This window comes from Alligator mississippiensis, chromosome 1, assembly GCF_030867095.1.
Source record: "Alligator mississippiensis isolate rAllMis1 chromosome 1, rAllMis1, whole genome shotgun sequence".
NCBI lineage: Eukaryota > Metazoa > Chordata > Crocodylia > Alligatoridae > Alligator > Alligator mississippiensis.
The window spans coordinates 130,960,433-130,986,920 of record NC_081824.1 but is presented as its reverse complement, the minus strand read 5'-3'; the positions used below and the strand labels follow the sequence as shown (position 1 = coordinate 130,986,920).

The 26,488-nt window shown below is 40.2% G+C and overlaps 1 protein-coding gene across 3 annotated transcripts in view; it reads left to right on the top strand.

Moving 5' to 3' along the window:
* The window catches only part of SYNE1 (spectrin repeat containing nuclear envelope protein 1), a 535,576-nt gene that overhangs the window by 401,661 nt on the left and 107,427 nt on the right, over positions 1 to 26,488 (top strand). For all 3 annotated transcript variants that reach the window (XM_059714126.1, XM_059714134.1, XM_059714130.1), the window contains 8 exons: positions 7,462 to 7,653; positions 17,656 to 17,790; positions 20,155 to 20,261; positions 21,000 to 21,156; positions 22,535 to 22,666; positions 22,892 to 23,044; positions 23,302 to 23,511; positions 25,122 to 25,223. In XM_059714126.1, the coding sequence (XP_059570109.1) occupies positions 7,462 to 7,653; positions 17,656 to 17,790; positions 20,155 to 20,261; positions 21,000 to 21,156; positions 22,535 to 22,666; positions 22,892 to 23,044; positions 23,302 to 23,511; positions 25,122 to 25,223 (1,188 nt within the window). The remainder of the gene's footprint in view (positions 1 to 7,461; positions 7,654 to 17,655; positions 17,791 to 20,154; positions 20,262 to 20,999; positions 21,157 to 22,534; positions 22,667 to 22,891; positions 23,045 to 23,301; positions 23,512 to 25,121; positions 25,224 to 26,488) is intronic.

Genomic DNA, 26,488 nt, shown 5'->3' with positions numbered 1-26,488 from the left:
ACTTTGGGGTGTGCTCATTTATTAGGGATATGTTTTTTAGGGTCTTTGTAATTCTGTCAATGTGCTGCTTTTGTTACTTGTATTTCTATATGGAGCTGTATCTCTTCCTTCTTCAAGTCCTCACCCGCAATGGAGCTATCTTGCAGGACTCAGTTTCAATGGGGCTGGGTTCCTCCAGTCACCAAATCAGTCATACACACAAACACACAGATTAATGTGACACACCTGACCTGGCTGGGTTGATCAGCATGGACAGGCTGACACCCTCATATGCCAAGAATCAGTTCATTAAGGCAACAATAAAATGCAGTCGGACACAAGCACACAGGTGAACAGAATACCTCTGAATCCAGTTGAGTGTCCAGCTGACACCATCATGGGCCAGCATTCAGTTAATTCGGGCACACCTGAGCCAAACTGGGTCAATCACCCTGTACAAGTTGATCCCCTTATGTGTCTCAAACTCAGCACGTCCCAATCTTTTGCCCTAACTGTCCTAGTAGTGATAGCCTCTTGATGAGCAGACCCCACGCTATTTCTGAGCTTCACAGGGATCTTTAGCTGCAGAGCAAGTGGGGAAGGAGAAGTAGAGAAGGAAAAATATACCCAGTTACTACCAGTTTGACTATAAAAGCTATTTATTGCTGAGTATATGAAATGTATAATGGTACTACTAATAATAGACATGCAAAGGAAAACAAACAAAAACAATTACAATACTACCTTGGTTTCACTAACTATTTGGGGAAACTTAGCTCAAGCTTAACTAATATAGTTCAGGATCAGAAATCTATGCCTAGAGAGAAAAGAGAGAGAGAGCGAGAGCTGGGGTCTCACCAGTCCAAGGCACTTGGGTTCCAATGCTGACAGGTAAATTTCTTAGCACAATCCTTGAAGGGAGACGATCTGTTTCTTCCAGCTTCTCGGGAACAAGAGTGGATGGCGTCAGAGAGATTTCTCCTCTTGAAGCACAACTTTGCTGCTTTTATACCCTCAGTTCAACTTCTTCAAAGCATTCTTTTAATAGTGTAAATAATTGTCTTTTCTATTGACAAGAGCTTATCTGGTTTGGAACATCTCAAGGAACTAATTAACAACTAGGAAAAACATAAGTTTTTAAGGAGTAACCAGACACTTAGGAGCCAGCTTGAAATTCTTATGGATAGCAGATATACTGGATGGGATACCTCATTGTTTCTTCAGAAACAATAGATAACTTGCAGTGTCAGTGTTTTGTATTTTTACCTGTTGTGAATAAGCCTCAGCTTAGCATGACTTTTCCAGATCTTGCTAAAAGGGATTGATTACTTGGAGTGTTCATAAACTTTGTGGGGAGGACTTCCACCAGTCATCCGGGGAAAAGTATGACAGCATTTGTGGTCAGGGCTCCAACAGGCTACATGCTGTGATGAACCCTTAACCATTGTTCAAATGTTGCCCATACCCACTCTGACTCGGTCTCTTGCCTCAGCATTCCCTAACCCGGCAACCAAGTTTTAGTCAATCAAGTTTAAATAGGCCTCCCATAGTGGGACTAGGGAATGTACAGCCCGAGATGCCTATTAAACTTTACTTCTGCTTAGTTCTGGTTAGATGAGGTGTCGGGGGGCCGGGGAGAGTCCTTTGTAAATCCAGACTAGAACTGGTCTGATAAATACTGGGCTGGGTGTGTGTAAATATGGGTTGATTAGCATTTGGAGCAGAGATTCCCCATCGTGCAGTGCTCCCCTGCTTTTCTGATCCCAGAATTCAGTGCAGTCCTTGCCTCTGTTCTCCATCCTGAATGCTAATGAAAGCGCATTCCTGTCCCATCTCCCATTTAAATGAGTTGTCATCTGGTTCCATCTCAGATGCAAATGAGACCAGGGGAGTTGTTCCCTTATCTGAAGGGCTTTAGGTGCGTCTCCCACTGCATCTTCATTGTCTTTTGTAATCAGTTCTTGTTCAGGTGGGGGAGTGGGAATTCTTTGCGAGTCAGACAGGCTGCATCCTGTGCCAGGATTCCCTAAGAACACAGAGCTGAGAGGTAACAGGGGTATTTGGGAAGGCCAAAGGGGGTATGTGCAAGCAGGCAGGGATGGAGCGCTGTCACCCACCACCCCATGCTGCCGCCTCCCAGGAGCAGGGTCACAGTGTGGGGGGTAAGGTGAGGGCAGCAGGGCCACACAGGTGCCTCCCAGACACAGGTGGGCTAAGTACAGACAGTCAAAAAGCCTGAGGCTGAATCAATTCAATCTTCACAGTTTTTAGTCTAAGATATGTAGATTGAACTGATAAGCAAATGAACAGACGTTCACTTTTGCTTCTGGAAATGGGGGTGCTAGGGCACACCTACCTGCTGTGCTGGAGCAGACAGCTTGGGCCAGAGCTAGCCCACCCACCCATCCTGCAAGGGAGGATTTGCCGGGGAGGTACAAAGCATCCTGGGATGCTGGGGAACTGAGTTAAACTGAATCTGGGGAGGATCTGGGACAGAAGTTCAGTAAATTGATTTAACCTAAATCAGTTAAATCTGATGCTGCATCTATCCAGGTTTATCTTAAACCAATTTCGACCATTTTGAAAGTGGTTTATGTGCACTGAACTTCTGTTATGTTACAGATTTGAACCGGTTTCCGATCACTTATACTGATTTATGTGTAACTTCTGTCCCTTACCTTGCTGTCACATGGTATATAGATCTTTTTAGAGAGTACTGTTACCAGACTTAATATCAGAATTTAGGTAGTGGCACAGAATTCGTGAATGCTTGAACAAGAACAGTCCATTCTCTGAAGATATAGTTTATTGAGCACAGCAATTTGCAAGTTCAAGTATGTAACAAAGAACAACAGAAAAACTCTGCCTAAGCTAAAACATACCCAGTAAGACCCAGTAACAATACACACAATTTAGCCTAACTTAAAATGCAACATAATAAGACAAAAAAACAACAGAAATCCTTGCATAGATATTACTCAATCTTGCAGCCAGGTATTCAGAAAGTCTCTCTCGGGGGCTCCGTAGGTCATCTTAGGTAGTGAGGAGGATTTCCCACAGGACTTATCTTTGCCTGGCTAGGTTTTATAGGGATCTGCACCCCCTTTCCCCTTTTGGGTCCCTCACATATCCTGTGTCTCTCATGACTCACTCATTCAGTGTCTCTGTCTATTGCCTCTTCTTAGGTATTCCAGTTTGTTACCCCTTACAGGTTTTACATTCAAATACAAATGTAGCTACCTGCCTCCTTCTGCTCCCCTGCTACCTCAGGTCATGCACTTAACATCTGTCACATGGTTTCAGAATCAATTAAAGAGCCCACACATCTGATGACTGTGCCAGGCCTTTGCCAACAGTACCACCAAATCTTGAGTGCATCTACATATGCACTTTATTGTGGAGTAGGCTAATTAGCTCCACGGTATAGCATCGCCATCTATGTGTACGCTGGTATTAGGGCACAGTAAACTAATTAACTCCACCATAAGATAGTACTCTCAGGGACAGTACTGTCTTAAAGTGGAATAATTAACTGCACTGAAACATGTGTAGGTTCTGACCAGGGGCATAAGTTGCACCTGCATAGCCCAGTGAGCCAGGGGTCTGCTCCACTCCAGCTCAAATTGGTACTATCCTGGGCACACACATAGACGCTGTATCTGGGAGAAGTCTACTTCAGCTCAAATTGCTCTGGATTTTCTTGTCTCAGCTTAATTTAATGTGTAGATGCACCCATTATGTCCCAACAGTGCTCTTTAGAGTTTTCCAACTTTAAAAAGGGAACATAGCCTAAGATAAATGCAGAGTGAGTCAGATATGAGCAAGGAACAAAAACTAGGTTTGCAGATGTATTCAAAGATTTTTATGTGTATAAGAATATTTCTTGAACGTCAAATCTTGATTCAATTTAATTTCTTAAAATGTACAATAGCCACCTATGGTAAGGGCACCATATGGTATGGTACAGTAAAGTCATTTCCTAGCCTTCTCAGTTGAAACCAGTTTCACATTAACAAAATTTATAAAATTGGACTTCAGATGTTTTTAGACTTTGTTTAGATAGTTCATATGCTTAGAGTGCAATTCTGCTTCCATTTGTGTCTAAATGGCAGTTTTTTAGCTGTTTCCCCGTTTGTGGCCTGACTTTGATGTGGATACATAAGCATGTGTGCGTAAACTGAGTATGCACAGTAAGCCTATGCACTGACTAGATTCAAATGTGGGTGCATGTGTGTACCCTAGTCATAAGTCCTAGAAAAAAGACGGGGGAGAGAGGGAGAGGCCCTCGTGTTTTATCCTTAATAAATGAATGGGCTTACTGGCACTTACCCAGGAAGCTGGAGACTTGGGGCAACTATATACGTGCCTGATGCCTGCTCCAATATGCTGTAATTAGAATGGATTGGAGCAGACTTGATTAGCAATCTCAGTGTCACATGTATTCAGTATCCTTGCACTTCAAAATTGCATCAAATGAGCTTTAGTTAAAATGCCCCACTGACATTTTGAAGTGCAGGACACTGAATACACAAGACAGTGTGGGCTCTTTAATTACAGTGGCTCTTGGGAGCCGCTCTAATTAAAGTGCCTCCTCCCCACCCGGGAGCATGTGTAAAGATGCCCTTGGGTTCTAGGACCTCCTTATCCAGGGGAACTGAGCCAGTGCCCCTTGCATTTAATAGTCATTGGATAAAATGGACGGAGAACAATGCTAGGGTTTCTGGCCTACTGGGAGCAATAGTCCATGTTAGAAACTAAGGCCTACTCTCTTCCAGGTCAGAATCCCCCTTGTAGAGTCACACACTCCTCAGCTTGTTTTTTGTTTTCCTAGCCCCACATATCTCCCTCTCTGGCTGCCTACTCAAAAGGAGTCCCAAAGGGAACTTGGATAATGCATGACCCCTGGCTTGGTGATTACAAGACAGTGCTGGGAAGTCAGACACATATTCACCCATTCTGAGTGAAGGAGACCTAAAACCTGAGTCTCTGGCTTTCTACACAAGTGCCCAAATCAGCTATTGGGACTATAACATGAGAGAGTCCTCCTCTGGACACCTGCTTGGCACGCGTTTCTACCCATCTATATTTTTATGACTTGGTATAGGTAGGCATCCAGAATGGGCACGTTTACCTAGCCATGTATCTACCATACCAGTGCATAACCACTGTTCATGCTCAGTCTGCACATGCAGACTTATGCGTTAACAGCAAAAGGCAAATGGAATGTCTGTGTATGAATAAATGTCAAAAATGCTGCTTACATGGCTAGAAAGCTGCCATTTAGATGCACTCACTAAAAAAAAATAGGATTCCACCTTTTCTGTATTCTGGTAATCCTTGCATCATATGGTGTTCCACAGAATTCTAGGGTAAGGAGGGAACTCAGAGTTACCTAGTCTAACCCCCTCATGGATGCTACATGTGAGTTACAGTATACTTGTTTTGCAAAATACATTTTAGACAAATGACTGAAGTGCACTTTCCAGCTCTTTCTTTTCTATCTATGGAACACCCTCCCACCCACCTGCTGTGTGAATTTGAAGAAACCAAGAAACACTCCCTCTTATGCCCTTCTCCCCCAAATTCCCAAAACACAGTTTAACCAATAGTGCCTAATATTTCTCTTTTCTTATCACCATTTTAATGGTAACATTAAGAAAACTAAAATAGTACAGGAAAAAAAGATTTTGTTTCAGTCAAAATAGTTGGGCCACCTGTCACAGGAAACCATAAAATTAACAAATTCAGAGTGCAGAGACTTCCTATGCCTGAAGAAAGTTTGCAAAGAACTTTTTTCCAGCTACTCAGTTAGTATAATAAAAGAGATCACATCTACCCAAAAAACCTTGCCTGCCTATGTCCTTAGACCAGTGGTTCTCAAACCTTTTTTTCGCAGACCACTTGAAAATTGCTCAGGGTCTCAACAGCCCACTTAATAAACTTTTTTTTGTTCTACAAATCAAAGCACACAATTCATAATTGAATATCAGTAGTCTTACCTTACAAGTACAGATATTCTCAATTTGTTCCACAACCTTTCTATGGACCGCCTGAATGGAGCTTGCGGCGGACCACGGTTTGAGAACCTCTGCCTTAAACAAACACAGTTACAACCCAAAACCCAGCAAGGAATGGTTTTGATTATTAGCAAGACCCAGACTGGCAATCAGAACAACATCCTTAGACTCCTTAGACTGTTTACATGTTCATTTTGAGGGAAAAGGAAGGCTGTAAATTTCAGTAAAGGCAACTCTATCTTTTATGCTCTGAGTGCTGAGGGTATGCTTCAGCTCTCTTTACTGGGGTAAATCAGATATGACTTCACTGAATTCAGTGAAATTACACTCATATATAACTGATGTAATGGAAACTAGATCTGTGTGTAGTCTTTGAGAGCTCTCCAGTCTGTCCAGTCTTAAGTTTTCACTGTACATTCTTGGGAGGTTGCTTACTAGCTGTATAGAAAATTTTTAAAATTTAAAATAAGGCCATGCTAACATTAGCATTTTATATACATTCTAAAATAATTTTTTTAAAAGGCAATGGTAGATATATAGTGAAAAAAGAATAGTACTGCTGTTAAAATAATGGTATTCTAAATTATCTTAAAAGCTCAGCCCATGACCCTTAGTTTTGGGAATTAAGTTGACAGATGTATTCACTTTTCAAACTTTTGCCTGTCTTATACAGCCCACATTCTTTCAGAGTCCAAAGCCTCTCTGTTCACATTTGACAGTTGCTATGGAAATAAAAATACACATTTATTTTTGGGTTAAACCTCTGAGCAAAAATCTAATGTGTTCTTTTAATTTGGCAATATTAAAATGTGTTACATCATGTATGTTATGTGTGTAACATATAAATGGTTAACTGCATATCAGGAAAATAGCTTTTGAAAATAAACATGCCAGAGATTTATCTCTTTAAGTCGCTCTCTGGACTAAAGAGGATTATGTAGAGGATCTTAGGACCATTCAGGCACCAATCAGAAAGAGCAAATAGTGAGAAGACAAGCTTATCAATGCAACCAGAGCTATGCCAGGGAAAGACAGAGGGACCTAACTGAATATACAGGAAAGAAGAGGAAAGAAATAGTTGGAGCTGTGTGCAGTCTATTTATTGTCATTATCCCTGGATATCATAATCAAGCATTACAGAAATAGAATAGCTGATAAGCATTTCAGCCACAATTGCTATTGAAATGCAAAAAAGGGGGACACTTTTGCAGCAGCTCCTGTCAAATAATTCAACTTTTCAGTGAACTTTTTTTCCCTAAGTTTACAAACAAAAATAACAAGTGGAGAAATGCCAAAGTTTGCAAGCTTATTCCTAAGGATTTCAGAGGGAACTGGAGAGCAAAACAATGAAAATCTAACTTATTCTTAGTTTGGAAGATGATGTGGTAGGCCACTGGTCTCCTTGCCAAGAAGTGGTAGTTTTTGGAAAATGTATGAATTTGCATCATTGTTTTTGCTGCTGCAGAATATGCTTGTTGAGATAGAGCAGAAGGTGGTGGCCTTGTCGGAGCTCTCTGTGCACAATGAAAACCTGCTCATGGAAGGAAAGGCTCATACCAAAGATGAGGCAGAGCAGCTGGCAGTGAAGTTGAGAACTTTGAAGGGAAGCCTTCTGGAGCTGCAGAGAGTGCTGCATGACAAACAAATCAACATTCAGGTAAGCAGCTCTTTGTAATAGACTTCAGACCGAGCAAGTTTTTCTTTTTTGTTATAGCTGAAGTGCTCTTTTCCTCTACTTTTTAAACTGTTCCAGGCGGTTGGGAGAAGGAGATGGGGGGGAATATTTTACCCTTATACTTTAATATGCACACATTAGAATAGAAAATAAAATAATATTAAAATATACAGATTGACTCTAGAAAGTCACAGGCAAATAAATATCTGCATGATACAGCATGTTAAGCTGCTTTGATTTCAGTATCTTTAATCAGTGGCAGTAATATACTGTATGATTAGCTTGGCCGAGTCCTATTCCTTCCCCTCTTTAGGTTTTGGTCTGTTTCACATCTCTGGGACAGGAAACCTCCACGCACATTTTAAAATACTGTAAACTGTTACCAGTAGCATGCATCCAAATAAGAAATTCTTTGTTTATAGGAAATTAGGCCAATGATTGATAGAGTTAATCTATATGTTGTCCTAAGATGTTTTTTCTATCCCTGTTACTGTGTCTAAGACAATTAGACAGGTTTTTTTTTTCTTTTAACAGTTATCTTATTTATTCTTTAGGCCAACCTAGCATGGGGAGAACTGAAAACATACAAAAAAGCTGAACATGTAACGTAGATGATTGGCTTTTGGTTTGAGCTTGCTTGCTCTACCTGTGACTTTTTTTTTCCTTTTACTTTTTTCTAGGCTGTGTTCTGCAAATTAAACACATGATAAGCTTCAAAAGATGTCTAGATTGTAATACAGATTAAAGCCTGAGAGGTTAGCTTGAAAATTACTTAGTGTGCAAGGAACTATTTATAGTTCTGCTGCAAAATAAAATACCAACCAAACAGTACATTTTTCCAAAAATAGGTACCCAACCTAACACTGCTAAGAGTAGGCATTAGATTTACTGAGAATTTTGGCATAGGTCTGGTTTGTGTTCTGTAATTTTTAAAGGTCATCCCAAATCCCTCTTTATCATTATTATTGCACAGGAAACCTTATGATTATTCAAATGAAATAAACATTACTCTCAGTATGTTTACATACACTACTTCACTCGTCTATATTACTGGCAAAATGCAGTAGTATCACAGCCTGATTTTTTTTGCATGATTGATTTTTAAATATGGTGCTCTGAATTAGTTTTATTTTAAGCTTATTTAATATGAAGATAATATTACTATAATTAAAAATTATTGTCACACTTTGAGTGCTTATTCCAGGATATTACATACATGCAATATTTGCATGGTTTTTTAAAGAACAAGTTCATGAAAGTTTTGATATCAGCATAAGCGGCTTATACAGCTTTTAGGGTTCAGTTTCATGAAGGTAAGATAAAGGAATCAGCGTAACATCTACATTTTTAAAACAGTTTGAACTGATTATCAATCCGTGAAAGACAATTCAGTTTGTGACCCCTTCTTGTAGTAATTTCCAAATCTGGATTTCTCTTACAAAAATATAGATGTTATATTGTATCTTCTATTTTTGTAAATTCGTGGCTCTCATTTGATAATTTCCTGGTTTAAATTATCCTGATGGATTAATAATCATAGACGCTGATTTGAGAGACACCATCCCCAGCTAGTCATTAATCCAGAGAAAATGTTATGTTCCAAGGTCACTGTTGTCCTTATCAGATGGAAATGGAAAGAGGAGCTATAGGCATATGATTTTTAGACAGCAGATTGCTTTAAATTATTGTGTGACAGGGATACTATCCCTGTGTGACAGGGATACAGAAAGTGGTGAGGCCCTTTCCCAAGTTGCACAAGCCAGTGTTGCTCAACGGCAATACAAGGAGTTCATACCTATGCAATAATGCAGCAAGTCTTGCTATGCTTGTCTCTCAAGGAGATCTAGGAAGCAGTTCCAGAGGCATTTTAGCACTCACCCTCTGTACTGCCTCCAGTGTAAGCCAGGGTATAACCACTCTAATCTGGCCCTGTTCCTGCACCTCTTTGTGATGTGCTGCAGAATTAAATCGCTTTGATGACCACAACCTGTTTTGCAGAAAAAGTGAACTGATGATCATAAGCAAGCTATAAGATCAAGACAGTCCTAAATCATTTTTGTATTCAACTGTTACAAAATATAGCAGCCAAACTGAACAAGGACTATAACATGCTATTCTGTAGGACTACCTTCTTTAACTCTTATTTTTTGTGACTATATATGTGTGTATGTGTGTGTGCACATGCATGTGCTATTTTCCCTCTCTCTTTTTTGTTCATATGGCTCTACTTTTTGCTTGCACATCCTATTTAAGTAAAGGTCATCGCTAACAGCTCAGAAGAATGTCTAGCAGCACCTATGACAGATTGCCACCTACTGCTGCTTCTTAATGGGGATGTAGGGCCTCAGAACCTATTGCTGCTGCTCCTACAACTGGCAGTACCTAGATTTAATAGATTTCATAGACATTAGGACTGGAAGGGCCCTTGCAAGATCGTTGGGTCCAGCCCTTGCCCAAAGGGAGGAGATTGTTAGCAGGAAGATTAAAGAGAGAAATTAGAAAGGAGACTCATAGAGAGCTATGGGTTGAGCAGGGCAAGTCCTAAATGGCAGTGTTGGTCTACACTACAAATGAGTTTCTACCATTCTGCACCCATAGCAGCTTATCAGGTTGTCCATCCTCATTCTTTTAGCCAGTTCCTCCAGCTCTCTGTGAACCCAACTTCACCAACTTCCTAGCTTTTTTTTCAGCTAGGAATTCTCTTGGCCCAGGGGAGCCAATAAGTCAGAATGAGAAGAATAAAGCTGTTACTGAGTGAAGCTGGAAAAAAGAAGCTGTCCAGTGAAAAAGTTAACAGAAGACTAGAAGAGAGCGGCAGGGAATTGAAAGGAAGCAGAGAACTAAGAAGCCAGAAATGTTCAAGTAATTTTCTGCCACCCTGCTCCTTCCTACTTCCCATTCCTAGTTCTGTTACATTCTGAGAGCTCCCTCTCTCAGTCTCTCCTGACCATCTCCTTCTCTATAAACAGGAGCAGTACTTAGTGGGCACATCTACTTGAGATATTTACTGTGGAGTAGACTAATTAGCTCTGCAGTAAATGCCTTGGCATCTACACATGTGACCCTATTAGGCCAAAAGAAACATAAACTCTGCAGCAGGTTAGTACATATAAATACAAGTACTGTCTTGCTGTGGAATTTTTTCATATACAGCAATGCATGTGTAGACTCTGACCTGGCTGGCTAGGGCACAAGGATGCCCTGCACTGGAGCACTCTCATGCCCCAGCCAGCCCCTCCGCAGCACATTGAGCTAGGTTGGTGCAGCTCTGGGCTGGCAGGCTGAACCCTCAGACTCCTTGCCAGCTGGAGCTGCTCTGACCTTGCTCAATGTGCTGCATTCCTGGGCGCATACGTAAATGTGGCTTTCAGGAGCAATAAACTCCAGTGTGATCTGTGTCAGAATGTATTGCTCTGCCTTAATATGCATGTGCAGATGCACCCAGTGACTCCCAGACTTCAGCCTGTCTGAATTCCTCTAAAACAGGTAGCAGATTGACACAGATATGGCTAAATACTCAAAAAAACTATCAGGCATTGCTTCTTGATGAGAAGATCTGGTCCATGAGGCAGAAATGGGCATGTATAAAGGACAAGGTAAAAACGATGCTCAGAGTATTCCAGAAAATTATGTCTAAGTTAAGCTAGAAATAAGTATCTGAAGAAGTTACCTAGTTTTCAGAAGGGCTAAAGATCCATAATTCCCCTGAAGCAGTTATATTTTTAATTAAACTAAGCTAAACATATTTTATCCCTTGAAAGCTTCTCAAATTTGAATACTTCAGTTAAGGTTTAATTTAACTTTAAATTATCCATAAATCAAGTGGAGTTACTATGTTACTATAGTATAACTTTCAGGGAGCTCTTTAAAAAACAAGCCAAGGCATACATCTATGTATCAAATTCACAAGTTTGACCCTAAAGGCTTAATTCTGTTTTACCTTTATGCACTTAATCATCACTTACGTAGACCTATAAGTGCAATTTTTGGCACTTATGCAAAGTCTGGATTCTATTTCCACTTGTACAGCTGTGTACTTCACTTTTAAGAATGTTGAGAAGTCTTTACTGTGGCCTTGTAGCTGTGTGCAAAAAAGAATTGCCTGTATTCCCACTTTCCAAGTATCTAAGCACCAGCCATAGGCTCAGCATTACCCAAAGCACACTCCAGCTCTCTCCTGAAACTGACCCCTGGCAGCCAGGAAAAGAACATATGTGGCACCAAGAGGTTTTCAATCTATAGCCTCAGTGAGATGGATGCTGCCCTTAAAGGAAGCAGGGTCTGGGTTCCATCCACTGCCATCCATCAATTTTCTTCAATTAACATTATATGCAACTTCCAGACAAGCCATTGGGAATCAAGCTAGAACCCAGAGCCTCCTCCCTTCCTAGGCAACATTTATCTCATAGATTTCATACCAGCCCTTGATCTTTACCTTATAGCAACCTTGCAGTTTGCACTCCTGGCCTCATCTGTTTTCCCATCCTGGCTACCCAATGAGACAGCTTCAAGAAATACATATGTGTTCTCATGGTTAGAACATTTTCCTAGAAATCAGGAGATGTAGGTTCAATCCCCTTCTAGGTGCATGGGGTTCATAGAACATGAGTCTCCAGAGCCCTGAGTGTCCTGACCACTGAGATATTGAGCCAAAAGATCAAAAGTTGTGTTACTGCGTTACTTCCAGCAAGTAGGCACATACCCCAGCAATTCTTTTCCACCACAGGTGGCAGTGGAATCCAAAGTGTGTTTAAATACCAAAAATTGCAGTGAAATGGTTATGTAAGTACAGTCAGGTAAAAAGGAGTGAAACAGGATTTGGCCCAAAGTGTACCCCTATAAGGGTGAAATTTGTGCATATTTCCTTCAAATTCAGTGACTGGTAGATTCTTTTACATTTCTCTTGCTTGCAGTGTTTCTTTCTTATAGCTACATTAGCAATTCAGTTATTGTCTAAAAAATATTACAAAAAATTACTTCATCTGCCAAATCAAATTAAATAAAATCTTAAAAGCACACATCAACTTAATGTTTTTCAATATCTTATATCTATTATAGTCAGAAGTAATACATATACTAGTTAAAATGAAGTTAGAAAGAAGTGTTTTCAAGTCCTTTGACCATATGTGTATAGCAGAATTTTATATACAGTCAGATTTCTTGTTTAGCTATATAAACACTTATTAATTGAAAGAGGAACAGGAAAAACTTCTCGGGGCTAGAGACAGATATTCAAAAAGCTTGAGCCTGAATTGATTCAGTCTGCAGGTTAATCTAAACTGGCTAGGATGAACCAGTTTGTAAGTATACAGACATCCCCTCTGGACTGAGGAAATGCAGGCACATGCCTTCAGTGGCTCAGGCTAGAAGCTGAGGGATGCTAGAACAGCTCTCCTGCACTTCTATAGTGCTGAGCTGTGGGGAGACATGGCCAGGCCCTGATAGGATGCTCTAATTAGGGAGGGGTTCCCCCCTCCTTGATAACAGAGCATTAATCAGCTCTGTTATCAGCATTTAGCACCTCATCAGAAAACAAAGCCTCACTCATTAGTTCAAGATCTTCTTAAACAGCTTTTTTCAAAGGAAGGAATCCAGGGACATTACCAGCTGACTTGTTGATTAGCTCCAAAAAGTCCTAAGTGGACACTGTCCTGTCTGCCTTACACAGACACCTCTCAGCATTAGTTAGCATACCACATGCTGGCTACAGTCCGTGCTGTGGGAGAGAGGGATCCCAGCTCACTAGTGGCGAGGGGGGAGAAAAGGGGGCACAGGGAAGCCAGGTAAACCCTGCTGTGCTTGCAAGTCTTTGCTGGAGCTGCAGCCAGGGAGCAGAGGGGAGGGGCCTGCCCAGTCCAGAGAGCATGCTGGGATGGTGGAGGAATCTGATTTAACTTAAAACATGAAGGGGTCTGGTACAGACATTACATAAACTGGTTTGATCCAAGTCAGTTACGTCTGATACTACATTCAACCAGGTTTATCTCAAACAGGTTTCAGCCATTTTCAGATTGGTTTATGTGTACTGAAAGCCTGTTCTGTTACAGGTTTAAACCAGTTTCCGATCACTTAAACTGGTTTATGTTTAAGTCTGTCCCTAACCCAAATGTTTTACAGGGCTTTTTTTTCTTTCAGGACATACAATTCAAAAGGTGACCTCTCAGAAAATGGACGCTTTTAAAACTCACCAATTTGTAAAACATAAGTTGACATTATCCATTTATTGGTTATTTGAAAACAAATCAAAATGTAATCTCCTAGCTCAGCTTTATAATATATTCCCTGTATAGTCTTCTGAAGTTCATTTGTTTGTCTTCCATTTGTTCAGTGATATTTTGGGATAATAAAAATGTGCGTGTGAATTAAAAAAGATACCAACCACTGTCCCTCAAGGAGCAGAGCTTTGTAATGTACATAAAACTGATGCAAGTTGGAGCATATTTGAGAGCTGTTTTATGACTATATTACTAAAGCTATTTTCAGAGAATTCACTGCCTCCCCCCAATAAAGAGAAGGTCAATCTGTGTTGAAATGGGTTGTCTTTTAAGAAAGATTGTTTTGAAACTTGGTTTCTCCAGGCATTGTGCCAGGAAACAAATACTTTAAGAAGTGTATTAAGATAACATTCAAATTGAAATGTTAATTATTCATAAGAATTTACATTTTGTGATTCAGGAATATTTAAAGCAGGCACAGGTATACATCGCATGTTTCTGTAAGAACAAGTGTATTTTAGCTAATAACATTATAACATTATCACCTCTCTCTCTCTCCTCCCTCCCTCCCTCTCTCTCTGGTGCCTGGTTTATTTTTGAATTATTCCTGTTGAATCTGCAGGTTGTCTCCAATTCCTTCCTACTTCCACAGCCTGCAAAGAAAAACCAATAGAAAGGTTTTAGTTTTCTAAAACCTTTATCGTTCCTTTATAGCTAAGTTCCTCTATAACCAGCCAGTTCTCAAGAAGAACATAGGATTTAAGATCCACAATGGAACGAGGATTCATTCCAAGTTTTGAAAAGTCCACTTAGTTCTTGCCTTTTTACAGTTTGGATCATCTAACACAAACCAACCATTCTCTGAAAAACATTTCTGTCCAAGAGACACACCAGTCTCTTCAGCCAAAATTATAACCTTAGACTCATCTCTGTATTGTTCTATCACTCATGCAATCAGTATTAGCCTCAAATGTTATTCCTTGTCTTCTTGAACCTCCAGGGTCAGATCTAGATGTGCAGGCATGTATGGTTTGTGGTGCCGCAAACCTCTTTGCAGAGCCACAAACCACATACGTTGCACGTTAAACTGCGTGCAGCGCTGCTAATTTGCAGCACCAGAGCATAATTTGCTACTGTGATTTCCTGGTAGCAAAAAAAATACCATGAAGAAAAAGCAGTGCCAGGCATGACTGAGTGGAGCTTCAGGTGCAGGTACAATTTGCCTCAGAGCAGGTGCTCCGCAGCAGAGCCCCCATGCTGAGGTATGCAAAGTCAGGGGAGCAGCCGGCCAAGGGCTTCCTGCTCCCCCATCTCTGCACACTGCAGAGCCCCTGTGCTGAGGCACTTTGCGGCACAGCCAGCCACTCCTTGACTGGCTTGGGTGCAGTGCAACTCACAATGGGAGGAGGCAGCCCTGGCCTGGCTGGTCCCCTGTATCTACATGCCTCAGCAAGGTGGGGCTCCATTGAGAAGCCCCTGCATTGAGAAATATTGCAGAGCATCTGGCTGGAGCACAGTGTGCCTTGAGACAGGGGAGCAGCCAGCCCAGGGCTACCTGTTCCCTGTTCTCAAGGCACACTCTGCCCCAGCCAGCCAGGGAGTTGGGGTGCAGGGTGCCTCAGTGTGGGGGATGCCTACCAGCTAGCCCCACACTGAGGCACCCTGTGCCCCAGCCAGCCTTCTGTGCAGCACATGAATCAGTGGGACAATGTGTCCCACTGCAAAGCACACAGACAGGGGCATGCACAGCAGCACAAATTAGTGGAACAAATTGTGCTGCTGCAAACACACGCCCCTGACAGGCAACAGAAAATCAAATTGGATTTAAAATCGGTTCTTTCTCATGAGAACATATTGTGCTGTCTCTAGACAACCATTGATTAAAAAGAGAGCTGAATCATGAATGAAGCTTATATTCAAGGGGTCACAGCTACAAACATGAGGTGCACAAAACAAAAACAAAAAAAGTGGAAGAGCACTGCATTTACTTTTTTGAAGCTTTAGAATCAGAGAAACTAACCAGCCCAATCTCACCTTCTCTCCTATGTCTGGTGATGGCTGTATCCATATATGTAAATGTCTTAATACTTTCAAATAGCCTTTAACATATCCACATGAATCCAGATAAATTATAGAAGCCCACACCCATCAGTGCTGGAGAAGAAAATGAAATTCCTACATTTGAATACTACTGTTACTGATAAACACTTTTGAATTTAGACTCGATGTTGATTTAATTCTGATTTTAGGGATCAAGGATTAGGTAAAGTGACTGGAATATTATTTTTATAAAATCCCCAGACCAGTTAAAGGCTCTGGCTCTCTTTTTGTTTTGCTTGTACAGTACTAAGATTATGCTATTTAATCATTTATTTTTGTAAAGATATAAACAGCCACAAGTTCAGTATACACATACATACGTTATATACACATACACACATGCAAACACACGCACACAAACAAATGTATGCATACATTTGTTTGTGTGCGTGTGCATGGATTCCTTTTTCTGATGCAAACTATATATATTTAAATTCTGTATGTGTTTGTATGCATATGTGAATATGTGTGTGTATACTTGTACGCACATGCACACAAAACGTTAATGCGTATAGTTTATATCAGAAAAAGCAAAATGTTAACACATATAATTTATATCAGAAAAAGGAATATCTACACACACATAATTGATAACTAATAAATGAACACATGAAAGAAATAATTTCCCTAAAACAGCTGTTTGTCTATCTGTTGGTTTCTCTACCCATCTCCTTATATCTTTAACATGTATCTTTCTAATAATTAGTATCCTCTTCTTTTGTTTTTCTCATCTTTCTGTCTACTACAGACAGATTCAGATATACTTACTGATTGCTAAGCTTACTCTTGGCTAAGTTGACAAGCAGCATTCTCTCATTTCTAATCAACCTGATGGAAGGAATGAACTCCTTCCCTCCATTACAAAATGGAGTATTTAAAGCTAATAGTAATTTTAGGCAAAGAATCAGTTAGATTTTGGAAGAGTCTAGAGTCTTTTCTTGTAAGAAATGTAAAAGGGAAGGAATTGGATGAGCAATCCTAAAGAAAGAGATGATCTGTTTAGCAGTGTTCTGTTAGTTACTGAATGGACAGAGATGCTGTTGTCCTTTCCATTTCTGTCCTGTCGATATACCTTTACTCTGAACTGAAAGGACCTTCTGTGAAAGTGTAAATCATTCTTCAGGAGTGGGCCAATCCTCAGCCTCTCTTATTCTGCTAACAAGGTGCCAGTTGTAGTGGTACTTGTGTTTGTTTTGTTGATGTGTGCCTGCTAGTACCCAAGACTGAGACCTACCTCATAGTCTAGGTACAGACATTCAGAAAGCCTGAGGCGGAATCTATCTAAATTACTCAGTTTTTGTAAGCAGCGTAGTTTAGATCAGTAGCAAACACAATACACATTACCCTTTGGTGGGGGGAAAAAATCTTAGACTGGATTCTGCCATTTTTAAACCAGTCTGTGTGCCGAACTTCTGTTCTGTTACAAGTATAGTCTGGTTCCCAGTCACTTACACCAGTAAAAGTATAATGTCTGTACCTGGTCATAGAGGCCAAAAAACTGTGATAACTTTAAATCGCAGATGATCTAAAATGGAAGTGCTAGTATAACAGAAGGAGTGAAAAGCTCTATATTGCCTCCAAAGCTGACTAAGCCAGTTTTGCTAACCTTTTTGTACCATAGCCAGTCCCCATTATGGAAAATGATTGGGAGTTTCCTCTTTATTCAAAGCAGGGAGCTATACAAGAAAAAGAGGAGTGTGAAGTGGACTTGGTATCCTTGCAGAGTCCCAGTGTCCAAGAATGGCTGGCACAAGCACGAACAACCCGTTCACAACAGCAACAGAGCAGCCTGCAGCAGCAAAAAGTTTGTATTCTCTTGTATCTCCCATGGTCTGAGTTGTACATTTCTTTTAGTTCACAGCTGAGCCATTTCTGACTGTCACTTTGCAAGATGCTAGGTCTTTTGCTGCTAAATCAGCACTAGGAAATCACTAATATATAAACTTGTTCTGTATTTACTATTGTTTAAACTTATGACCTACATTCAAGTGGTTGTGAATATGACATGATAGGCATTGTATAAGAATCAGAACAGAGTGGAAAATATGACTGATGATTTGTAACTTCTTCTGCAAGTAATTGCACATTGTTTCCTGCCGGAGAGCCAGCCAGTCAGTTGCCACGCCGCAAGACCGACCACCGCCCAGCCGCAGCCCTGCCGCCGTCCCCGGCCCTGCTTGCCGGGCCCCCTGGGCCGCTGGCCCCGGGGGTCCTGCTCCCCCTCCAGCCTCAAGGTCCTGAGAAGATGATGAGCACTTGCTTATCACCACTCTCTAGGACCTCCCCACTAGGAAAGAGTTCAACTAGTTAAGATCGGTCCCATGAATACCCACCAAGTTATTTAAGCACATTATCAGCAGCTCAGTAGTCAACTGTATCAAAGGACAATGCAAGATCTAATTGATCTAATTGAGTAAAATTGAGTAAAAGGGTACTAATTGAGTAAAAGTGTACAGTCTTCCTTGTTGAACTCTAGGTAAAGATCTTTGACCAAGGCCACATATACAGTATCCACGCTATATGCAGGATAAAAAACAGACTGCTAGGGGTCAGGAATTCACTAGCCTCCAGATGTTCCTGGAACTGTTGCGTGACTACCTGTTCAATGACCTTTTCTAAAATGGACATGTTGGAAACAGGGCAGTAGCTGGCTGGGAAGTTGGTGTCAAGAGGTGGCTTTTTGAGCAGGGAATGGATAATTGCCGACTTTAAAACTGCCATTGGCTTTAATGGATATAAAACTAGACCTTGAGTGCTAAATTCTAAAATGGTATTTTAAAATGAATATAAACAAACTTATGTGGACACTGTCTGTTCCTCTTTTATTTGGGTGGCCATTACATAAGAGTTCAGATTATTTAGGTGTATGGCTACCTAAACAAGCACTGCTAGGTAAGATGGAGTGGAGATTGGGGCAAACTACCTCTGAGTAAATTAGAATAACAGCATATCAGCCATTCTGTGACAACTCCTGCCCCATAGAGAATGCAAAAATGTTCAATGTTTACTTATATTACTACATTGTTACTGAGAACATCTATTTTGTTGGTAATTCTGACTCTTGTGTTCAATTTGTATACACTGCATTCCACCTGTATTATCAGTTTTTATGCAGGGAATTTAGGCACATATTAGATGTGCAAGTGTACAACATTCTATGGGAGAAATTAGACTCATGGTTCATAATCCTTTGCAGAACAGTATGAAGACTAGGGAGGCCACCAGAGATTGGTGCATCCTGGGTGACAGCCAGTTAAAATTAGTCCCGGAACTCTCATAAGCACAGAATCTGTTTTCTCTCCAAAGCTCACAGAAGACATGATTTTACCTTTTCTATTTGCCAATCAGGAGGAGGAAACTGTGCTCCACTGTTTCATAAGATTTTCTCTAGCAATCTTTAGTATCTAATGCTCCAATTAAACAAGTCACTTTAGCACAAGTTAAAACAGTTTTTGCACAGGGACCCAAGTGTTCTTTGGTTTGGTTTTGTTTCTAACACGCTGCATTACCCTGCATAACAAACAATGCTGGAAGGAACTGTGTTCTTTGATAAATATTTTTCCCCCAGTACTTCCACAGGAGTATGTAGTTTTGTACCACCCATTACTTAGTGCTGTGTCATAACATACCTTGATCTTATGCCTGATCAACCAATCAAGTCACACCAAAAGAAATATGGTAGCCCTTTGTTTAAGGCATCAACTGAGGCATGGGAGTTATGAGTTCAGTTTCTTATTCTGACATATGCTTCCTGAATGACTTTGGGCAAGTTGCCTTAATCTCTTTGCTTCAGTTACCTCTTGCAAGATAAGGCAATATTTACCCCCTCTTCATAGAATTATTGTAAGGATTAATTTATTAATATTTTCAAGTATTCCCATACTGTCTTCCCACACACCTGTCTAGGACACCACAACCTGTTATGAGTCTATTTTAGTAGTGAACAGCACTTGTAAACAGAGATTTTGAGTTTAGTTGCCATTATAAAATTTGGAACTTTGAAGTTCACTCTGAAGGCTTTGGACATCCAATACATCTCTCTCTCAGCATCTGCTTTGAAAAAGCATTCTGATGAATAACAGGTAAAAAACATTCATAGTATCTGTTCTTCACAATCAGGTAACATTTAAAGGATTTCATAAGATGTCTGCTTTCTGTTCTCTCCAAGGAGCTAGAACAAGAGCTAGAAGAACAGAAGAGCCTGCTTCGGTCAGTAGCAAGCCGTGGAGAAGAAATCCTAACCCAGCATGCTGTTCCAGATGGCCTTTGCCCTAGGTATGATTTTGCAACAGGCTTTCTCCAGCCTTCACACATTGATTTCTCTGCTTTTACGTGTTTCTTCCATATCTTGAATACTATCTTCTTTTAAATTCTAAATGTGTTTTGACGTTTAGAATTCGTAACACAGTGGCATCCTGGTCCATGACTAGAGCTCAATTGTAGTATAATAATAAAAATAATAAGAATTTGAAACACTGTGACATGAAATTTGATCAAAACTGAAGTGTCTGTTACTTTGATCTTTGAAAACTTGCATGTCTCTTGTATTCTCTATATTCTGAGACATGGTGCAAAATGTTCAATGTGGACCATTAGTGGTAGGGAAAGGAACTCTACAAAGACCTCAGCTCTGAACAGGGAAGAATTTTTCCTGTATAGAAAATGAAGACAGCCACAAACTATCTGGAAGACCCCGTGCAAGTTTTAGCATACCATGAATTACTTGGACTAGCACCTAAGGGGGAAAAGAGACTCCTGGGTTTATGCTTGCTGAGATGATGGACAACCTTTGGGGAATGCTATACACTTTGGATCTGTCTGCTTTTGGAGATGCAAGTACTAATAGAAAAATACAGATCATAAGACTGAACTCTCTTTGGTCAGATTTAAATCCTTTTCTTTCATATAAATATACCCATCATTTTATTGTCTGAAAGTACACGCAGATGAGTTAAACAAAAAAGTGTTTTAAAGGTGAATTATCTGAAAAATCCTTTACATTTTACTTCACAGTGAGAAATCTGATGTATTATCTCAGGAGTTAGGCTTGGAAGGTGAGAAACCTTCAGCTGAAGACCAGATGAAAAAGAAATGGGAAAGTCTGCATCAGAAATTCAGCACCAAACAGAAACTGCTGCAGAGTGCTTTGGAACAGGAGCAAGAACAACCGGTAACTATTCATAATTTCTCTGCACACTCTTTGTATAAAAAGCAAGTAGGTAAGGGCACAAAGATCAGTCAGAAGGGCTGCCAACCACCTTCACATCTGTCTTATCTGGATTCAGCTTCATTTGGGTTACCTACATCCTATCCCCAGCTGTAGCCTATCACTAGGTAAGGACTGAAGACGCAGAGCCTGGGTCAGATGAAAGGGAGAGAGCGAGTTGGGTGTCATCAGCATACTGATGGCATGCCACTGCAAATCTCTGCATGATCTCACCCAGTGGCCTCTGATATGCATTGAGCAAAAGATGGGACAGTATAGGACCTTGGTAGACCCCACAGCAAAGGTCCTGAGAAGATGATGAGCACTTGCTTATCACCACTCTCTAGGACCTCCCCACTAGGAAAGAGTTCAACTAGTTAAGATCGGTCCCATGAATACCCACCAAGTCATGTAAGCACATTATCAGCTGCTCAGTAGTCAATTATCAAAGGACAATGCAAGATCTAATTGATCTAATTGAGTAAAATTGAGTAAAAGGGTACTAATTGAGTAAAATCTTCCTTGTTGAACTCTAGGTAAAGATCGTTGACCAAGGCCGCAGATACAGTATCCACGCTATATGCAGGATAAAAAACAGACTGCTAGGGGTCAGGAATTCACTAGCCTCCAGATGTTCCTGGAACTGTTGAGTGACTACCTGTTCAATGACCTTTTCTAAAATGGACATGTTGGAAACAGGGCAGTAGCTGGCTGGGAAGTTGGTGTCAAGAGGTGGCTTTTTGAGCAGGGAATGGATATTTGCCGACTTTAAAACTGCCTTTGACTTTAATGGATATAAAACTAGACCTTGAGTGCTAAATTCTAAAATGGTATTTTAAAATGAATATAAACAAGCTTATGTGGACACTGTCTGTTCCTCTTTTATTTGGGTGGCCATTACATATGAGTTCAGATTATTTAGGTGTATGGCTACCTAAACAAGCACTGCTAGGTAAGCTGGAGTGGAGGTTGGGGCAAACTACCTCTGAGTAAATTAAAATAACAGCATATCAGCCATTCTGTGACAACTCCTGCCCCACAGAGAATGCAAAAATGTTTAATGTTTACTTATATTACTACATTGTTACTGAGAACATCTATTTTGTTGGTAATTCTGACTCTTGTGTTCAATTTGTATACACTGCATTCCACCTGTATTATCAGTTTTTATGCAGGGAATTTGGGCGCATATTAGGTGTGCAAGTGTATACCTAATATGTGTACACTTGCACAATATTGCAAGTGGGGAATTGTCAGTACTTAGTGCTATCTGTATTTCATTGTATTAGATCTTTCACGTATCAGAAGTCCTTTAACTGTTGCTTCTTTCTTCACTTTGCAGCTGTATAACAGACCAAACAGACTTATGTCTGGACTACCTTTGTATAAAGGAGAAGGACAGGAGCAAAATAAATCACCAGTTGCAACAATACTAATTGATTTGAATGAGGCCTTTGAAGATGTTTCATTTCAGGTACAGTGGTCTTGCTTTTACACCTAACCCATAGATTGCTTTTTACATGCAATGTAATGTAGAGCTGCTGTTTAGAGTAAACATTTCCATAATTCTCTCCTGGCAATGAGCAGTCTCTCCATAAACATTAGAGTCCCATTGGACATCAGTGAGATATAATTGGCTCTTTTGTGGGGGACCAATGTGAAACTGTGTGACTTTTTCCCTTTCACTCCATTCACTCAGGCTGGAGAGGCAGAGAAGAGCCTGAACTTGGAACAAAAGTTGTATGATGGTGTCTCAGCCACTTCTGCTTGGCTAGATGGTGTGGAAGAACGCCTCTTTGCTGCTACAGCCCTGCTACCAGAAGAGACAGAAACCTACCTCTATAACCAGGAAGTAAACATTTTTTTAACTTACTAATATAATTGAGTTTTGTACTGCCTTATGGTGAGACAACTCTATAACCCTGGGGTCTGCCACTATCCTTTTACAGTTGCATTGCTTAACTTTAATTCATGGGTGAAGGCATTATTTGTATATAACCAAAACGCTCCATTGCAAAACAGGCAATGGTTGTAGACAGATATGCTATATTGCATTTTTTTTAACTGTCTAATCCCAAAACATTTTCTGTTAATTTCTGCAAACTCCAGTCTCTTGCCAAAGATATCAGAGAGATGTCAGAAGAAATGGATAAGAACAAGAATTTATTTTCTCAAACATTTCCTGAGAATCATGATAACAGAGATGTTATAGAAGACACATTGGACTGTTTGCTTGGGCGACTGACTTTGCTAGACTCTGTAGTAAACCAGAGGTGCCTTCAGATGAAAGAAAGACTCCAGCAAATACTGACCTTTCAGGTAGGGTGCATATGCTCACGGAATTCTCTAACCCCTCCCCACATCACATACTGTCCTCAACAATATTTGGGAGCTTATTATTGAACTATACTGATGCTCCTGCAAGTATTTGGATAATCCAGGGTTTCCTGGCTAGATGGTTTTGCTGTTCAATCATTGTGCTGATGGACAAAAAGTCTGTTGGTGTGGCAAGCCAGGGTGGGGTGGGTTGCCATCCTCTATACTCTGAGGCATGATCCTTTACCTAGGATCTTCTTAGCCTATATTAACCAACAACTTCCATGTTGTCACAGGGTTAGAACACTAGCAGTGCCTCACCTCTCCTGCTTTTAACTATGACATAGTATTGGATGATATCGGTGTTTAGGGTATTTGCCTCATAGTTGCATGTGAACGCTTGAAGTGGTGACTTTGGAAATTCCCTGGGTAAATAATTCCTCGCTAATGCAGGGAGAAGGATTTGATGGTTGAGGCCTCTTCCATTCCCATATTCCTATCATAAGTTTAAAAAGAACTGTTAGGAAATAGTATAGAGAGAGGGGTTTTTTTCATATCAAGTGGAAATTTGAAGGATACAGTTTTCAGATATGACTGGGAATGTTTAGTACCTCAAATTTTTGGTGTCCAGTTCATGATGTCTTGTAAGGAGGGTAACTGAGAGAGCTGGGCCTCCTATGCTCTGAAAATCAGCCCCCATTAAAGGCACCCTTTTTAATCACACTTGAAAATCTTAGTCAAAATTAAACCTTGTGTCATTGGAAGAAGATGAATATGTAGTACTTCTGTATGCTGCAGTCAATTCCCATCCCCCTAGTGCATTTCACATTTCATTAGCATTCCAGTGAATAAAAGCTTTTGACTGCTGCATTCAAGTATTTAAAGAAAGAACCAACAAAATTTAAATCTGTTACACAAACAGTATAGCATGTGTTCTGTCAGAAGGGTTGAAGTACACAATATAAATGTTACCCTAAAATTTAAAAAAAAACTCTTTAATCTGTCCTAGCTTTCTCTTCTGTATTTCTTCAGATAATTCAGTTTCCAGAGTAGGGTGTTCAATCAACTCTTGTGAACACAAATTTAACTATTAAAAAAAAGTCAGGGGGCAGATCAGCGTGTACGTGAGAACAGTATGATTTGGTAACAGTCAGTTTCACCTGATGGAAAATACTTTATATCAGGGCAGGCAACCCCTGGCACACGTGCCAGAGCATGGCACGCAAAAGCATTTTGCTTGGTATGTATGGAAGAAGCCAGGGCTGCGCTGCCACAATGAGTTTCAGATCCCTTGCAGCTCCCCCACTGTTCTCCTATGGCACACCAATATCTTACAAGTCAAGGTTGCAAGTAGTTTTGGGACTGTTCAAAATATTGCTGACCCCTGCTTTATATATCTAATCCAGTATACAGTAGATGCATGCATTTATCTTCATAATGCCAATTTTTAATATATAGCAAAAACATGTTGCTCTTTGAAAAATTATTCCATTGTTGTGTCAAGATATATTTTCCACTTGTTTGGGGAAGTTCTATTATTTATTTACTCTGTATTATGACTGACTAATTTATCTCTTTATCTCTTGAAACTTCACAACCTTTGTTTCTTATAGAATGATCTGAAGCTCCTGTTTACATCGTTGGCTGATAACAAGTATATAGTCCTGCAGAAACTAGCGGAGGCAGTTGAGAGACCTGAGACGGAACAAATGCAGGTATTACCAAACATATATTACTGAACAATGAGATTGGAGTGAATATAATGAATACAGAGGAATTTTCTACTTAAGGTTGAAGTTGTCTCTAGAGGGCAATCCATGTCTGTGTGGGAGGTTGGTTGTATTCTGTATGTTGTATGTGAAAATGAAATATGTGCATTTCCAAGAATGTGCTTTCCACTTCCACAAATTAAAAAAAACCCCTCATAGGAGGAGGACATATAGTCTGTCTCTCTCTCTCTCTCTCTCTCTCCATCACCCCAGCTACCCTGGTTACATACACAAGCAACACCCAAAAGTATGGTAGTATCCGTATAGACAAATAGAAAGACAAGTCCCTTACTTAAATCTTTTCAGTACCATTTGTCTTGCTGGGGTTGGTAAACAAATAAGTGACATTATTTTACTGGTTAGAGATGAGGAGGAGGTCAGGGTATAAACATTTTGTTTTCCCTCCAATTGATACATATGCTGAATAATTTATGTCAACTTAGAAAATGTTGGCCAATGTGGATTGTATTGTGTGTGTGTGTTTTCCTGCTGTTAGTTTTGAAACTAAAGACTTTGTCAAATGCAGCTTGCAGTCAGATCTGTTTTCTAGATTTTGTGTGATAAGAAGAAGGTGTAGAGGTTATGGAAGAAAGAGGCAGATTCATGTTCAAAGCCTACATTGGGAAAGTATAGTGGTGGACCCCAGTCATAGAAACATTAGAGTTTATTTTATTATTTATTAGATGTACCCTTCCTAAAAGAGGCTCAGGACAGCTTCCAATAAAAACAGATACATTATAAAGACAGATAAAAATAGTAAATTAAAATCATATGCAATAGAACATGCTCCCCAGCCTACACTCTAAAACTTAATCCTATCTGCTGAAGGCCCGTTCAGATCTTCTTCTTTTGTATGGCATTAGATATCAACTTTCAAATCTATAAGCCACTGTCTAGTATTATTTCTCAACATACAGTTTCCATCTACCCAAATGAGCATGTATAGAGATTGCAGCTTTCAATTATTATTTTTTTTGAGCCTGCTCAGATAAAAAATTCTTACAACACTTCTGTACAATAGCTGGGTTTGAGGTTTTATGGACTACAGGAAGGAGGGAGTTCCAGAGTTGAGGAGCTACTACCAAGAATGACCTCCCATGTGATTTCACCAAATGAATTTGGTGTGTAGATGGTATTTTTAAGACCTTGCTGTTGGCTGAGTTTACAGATCACGATGGAACATAAGACAAAAGTCCATCCCATATTTATGT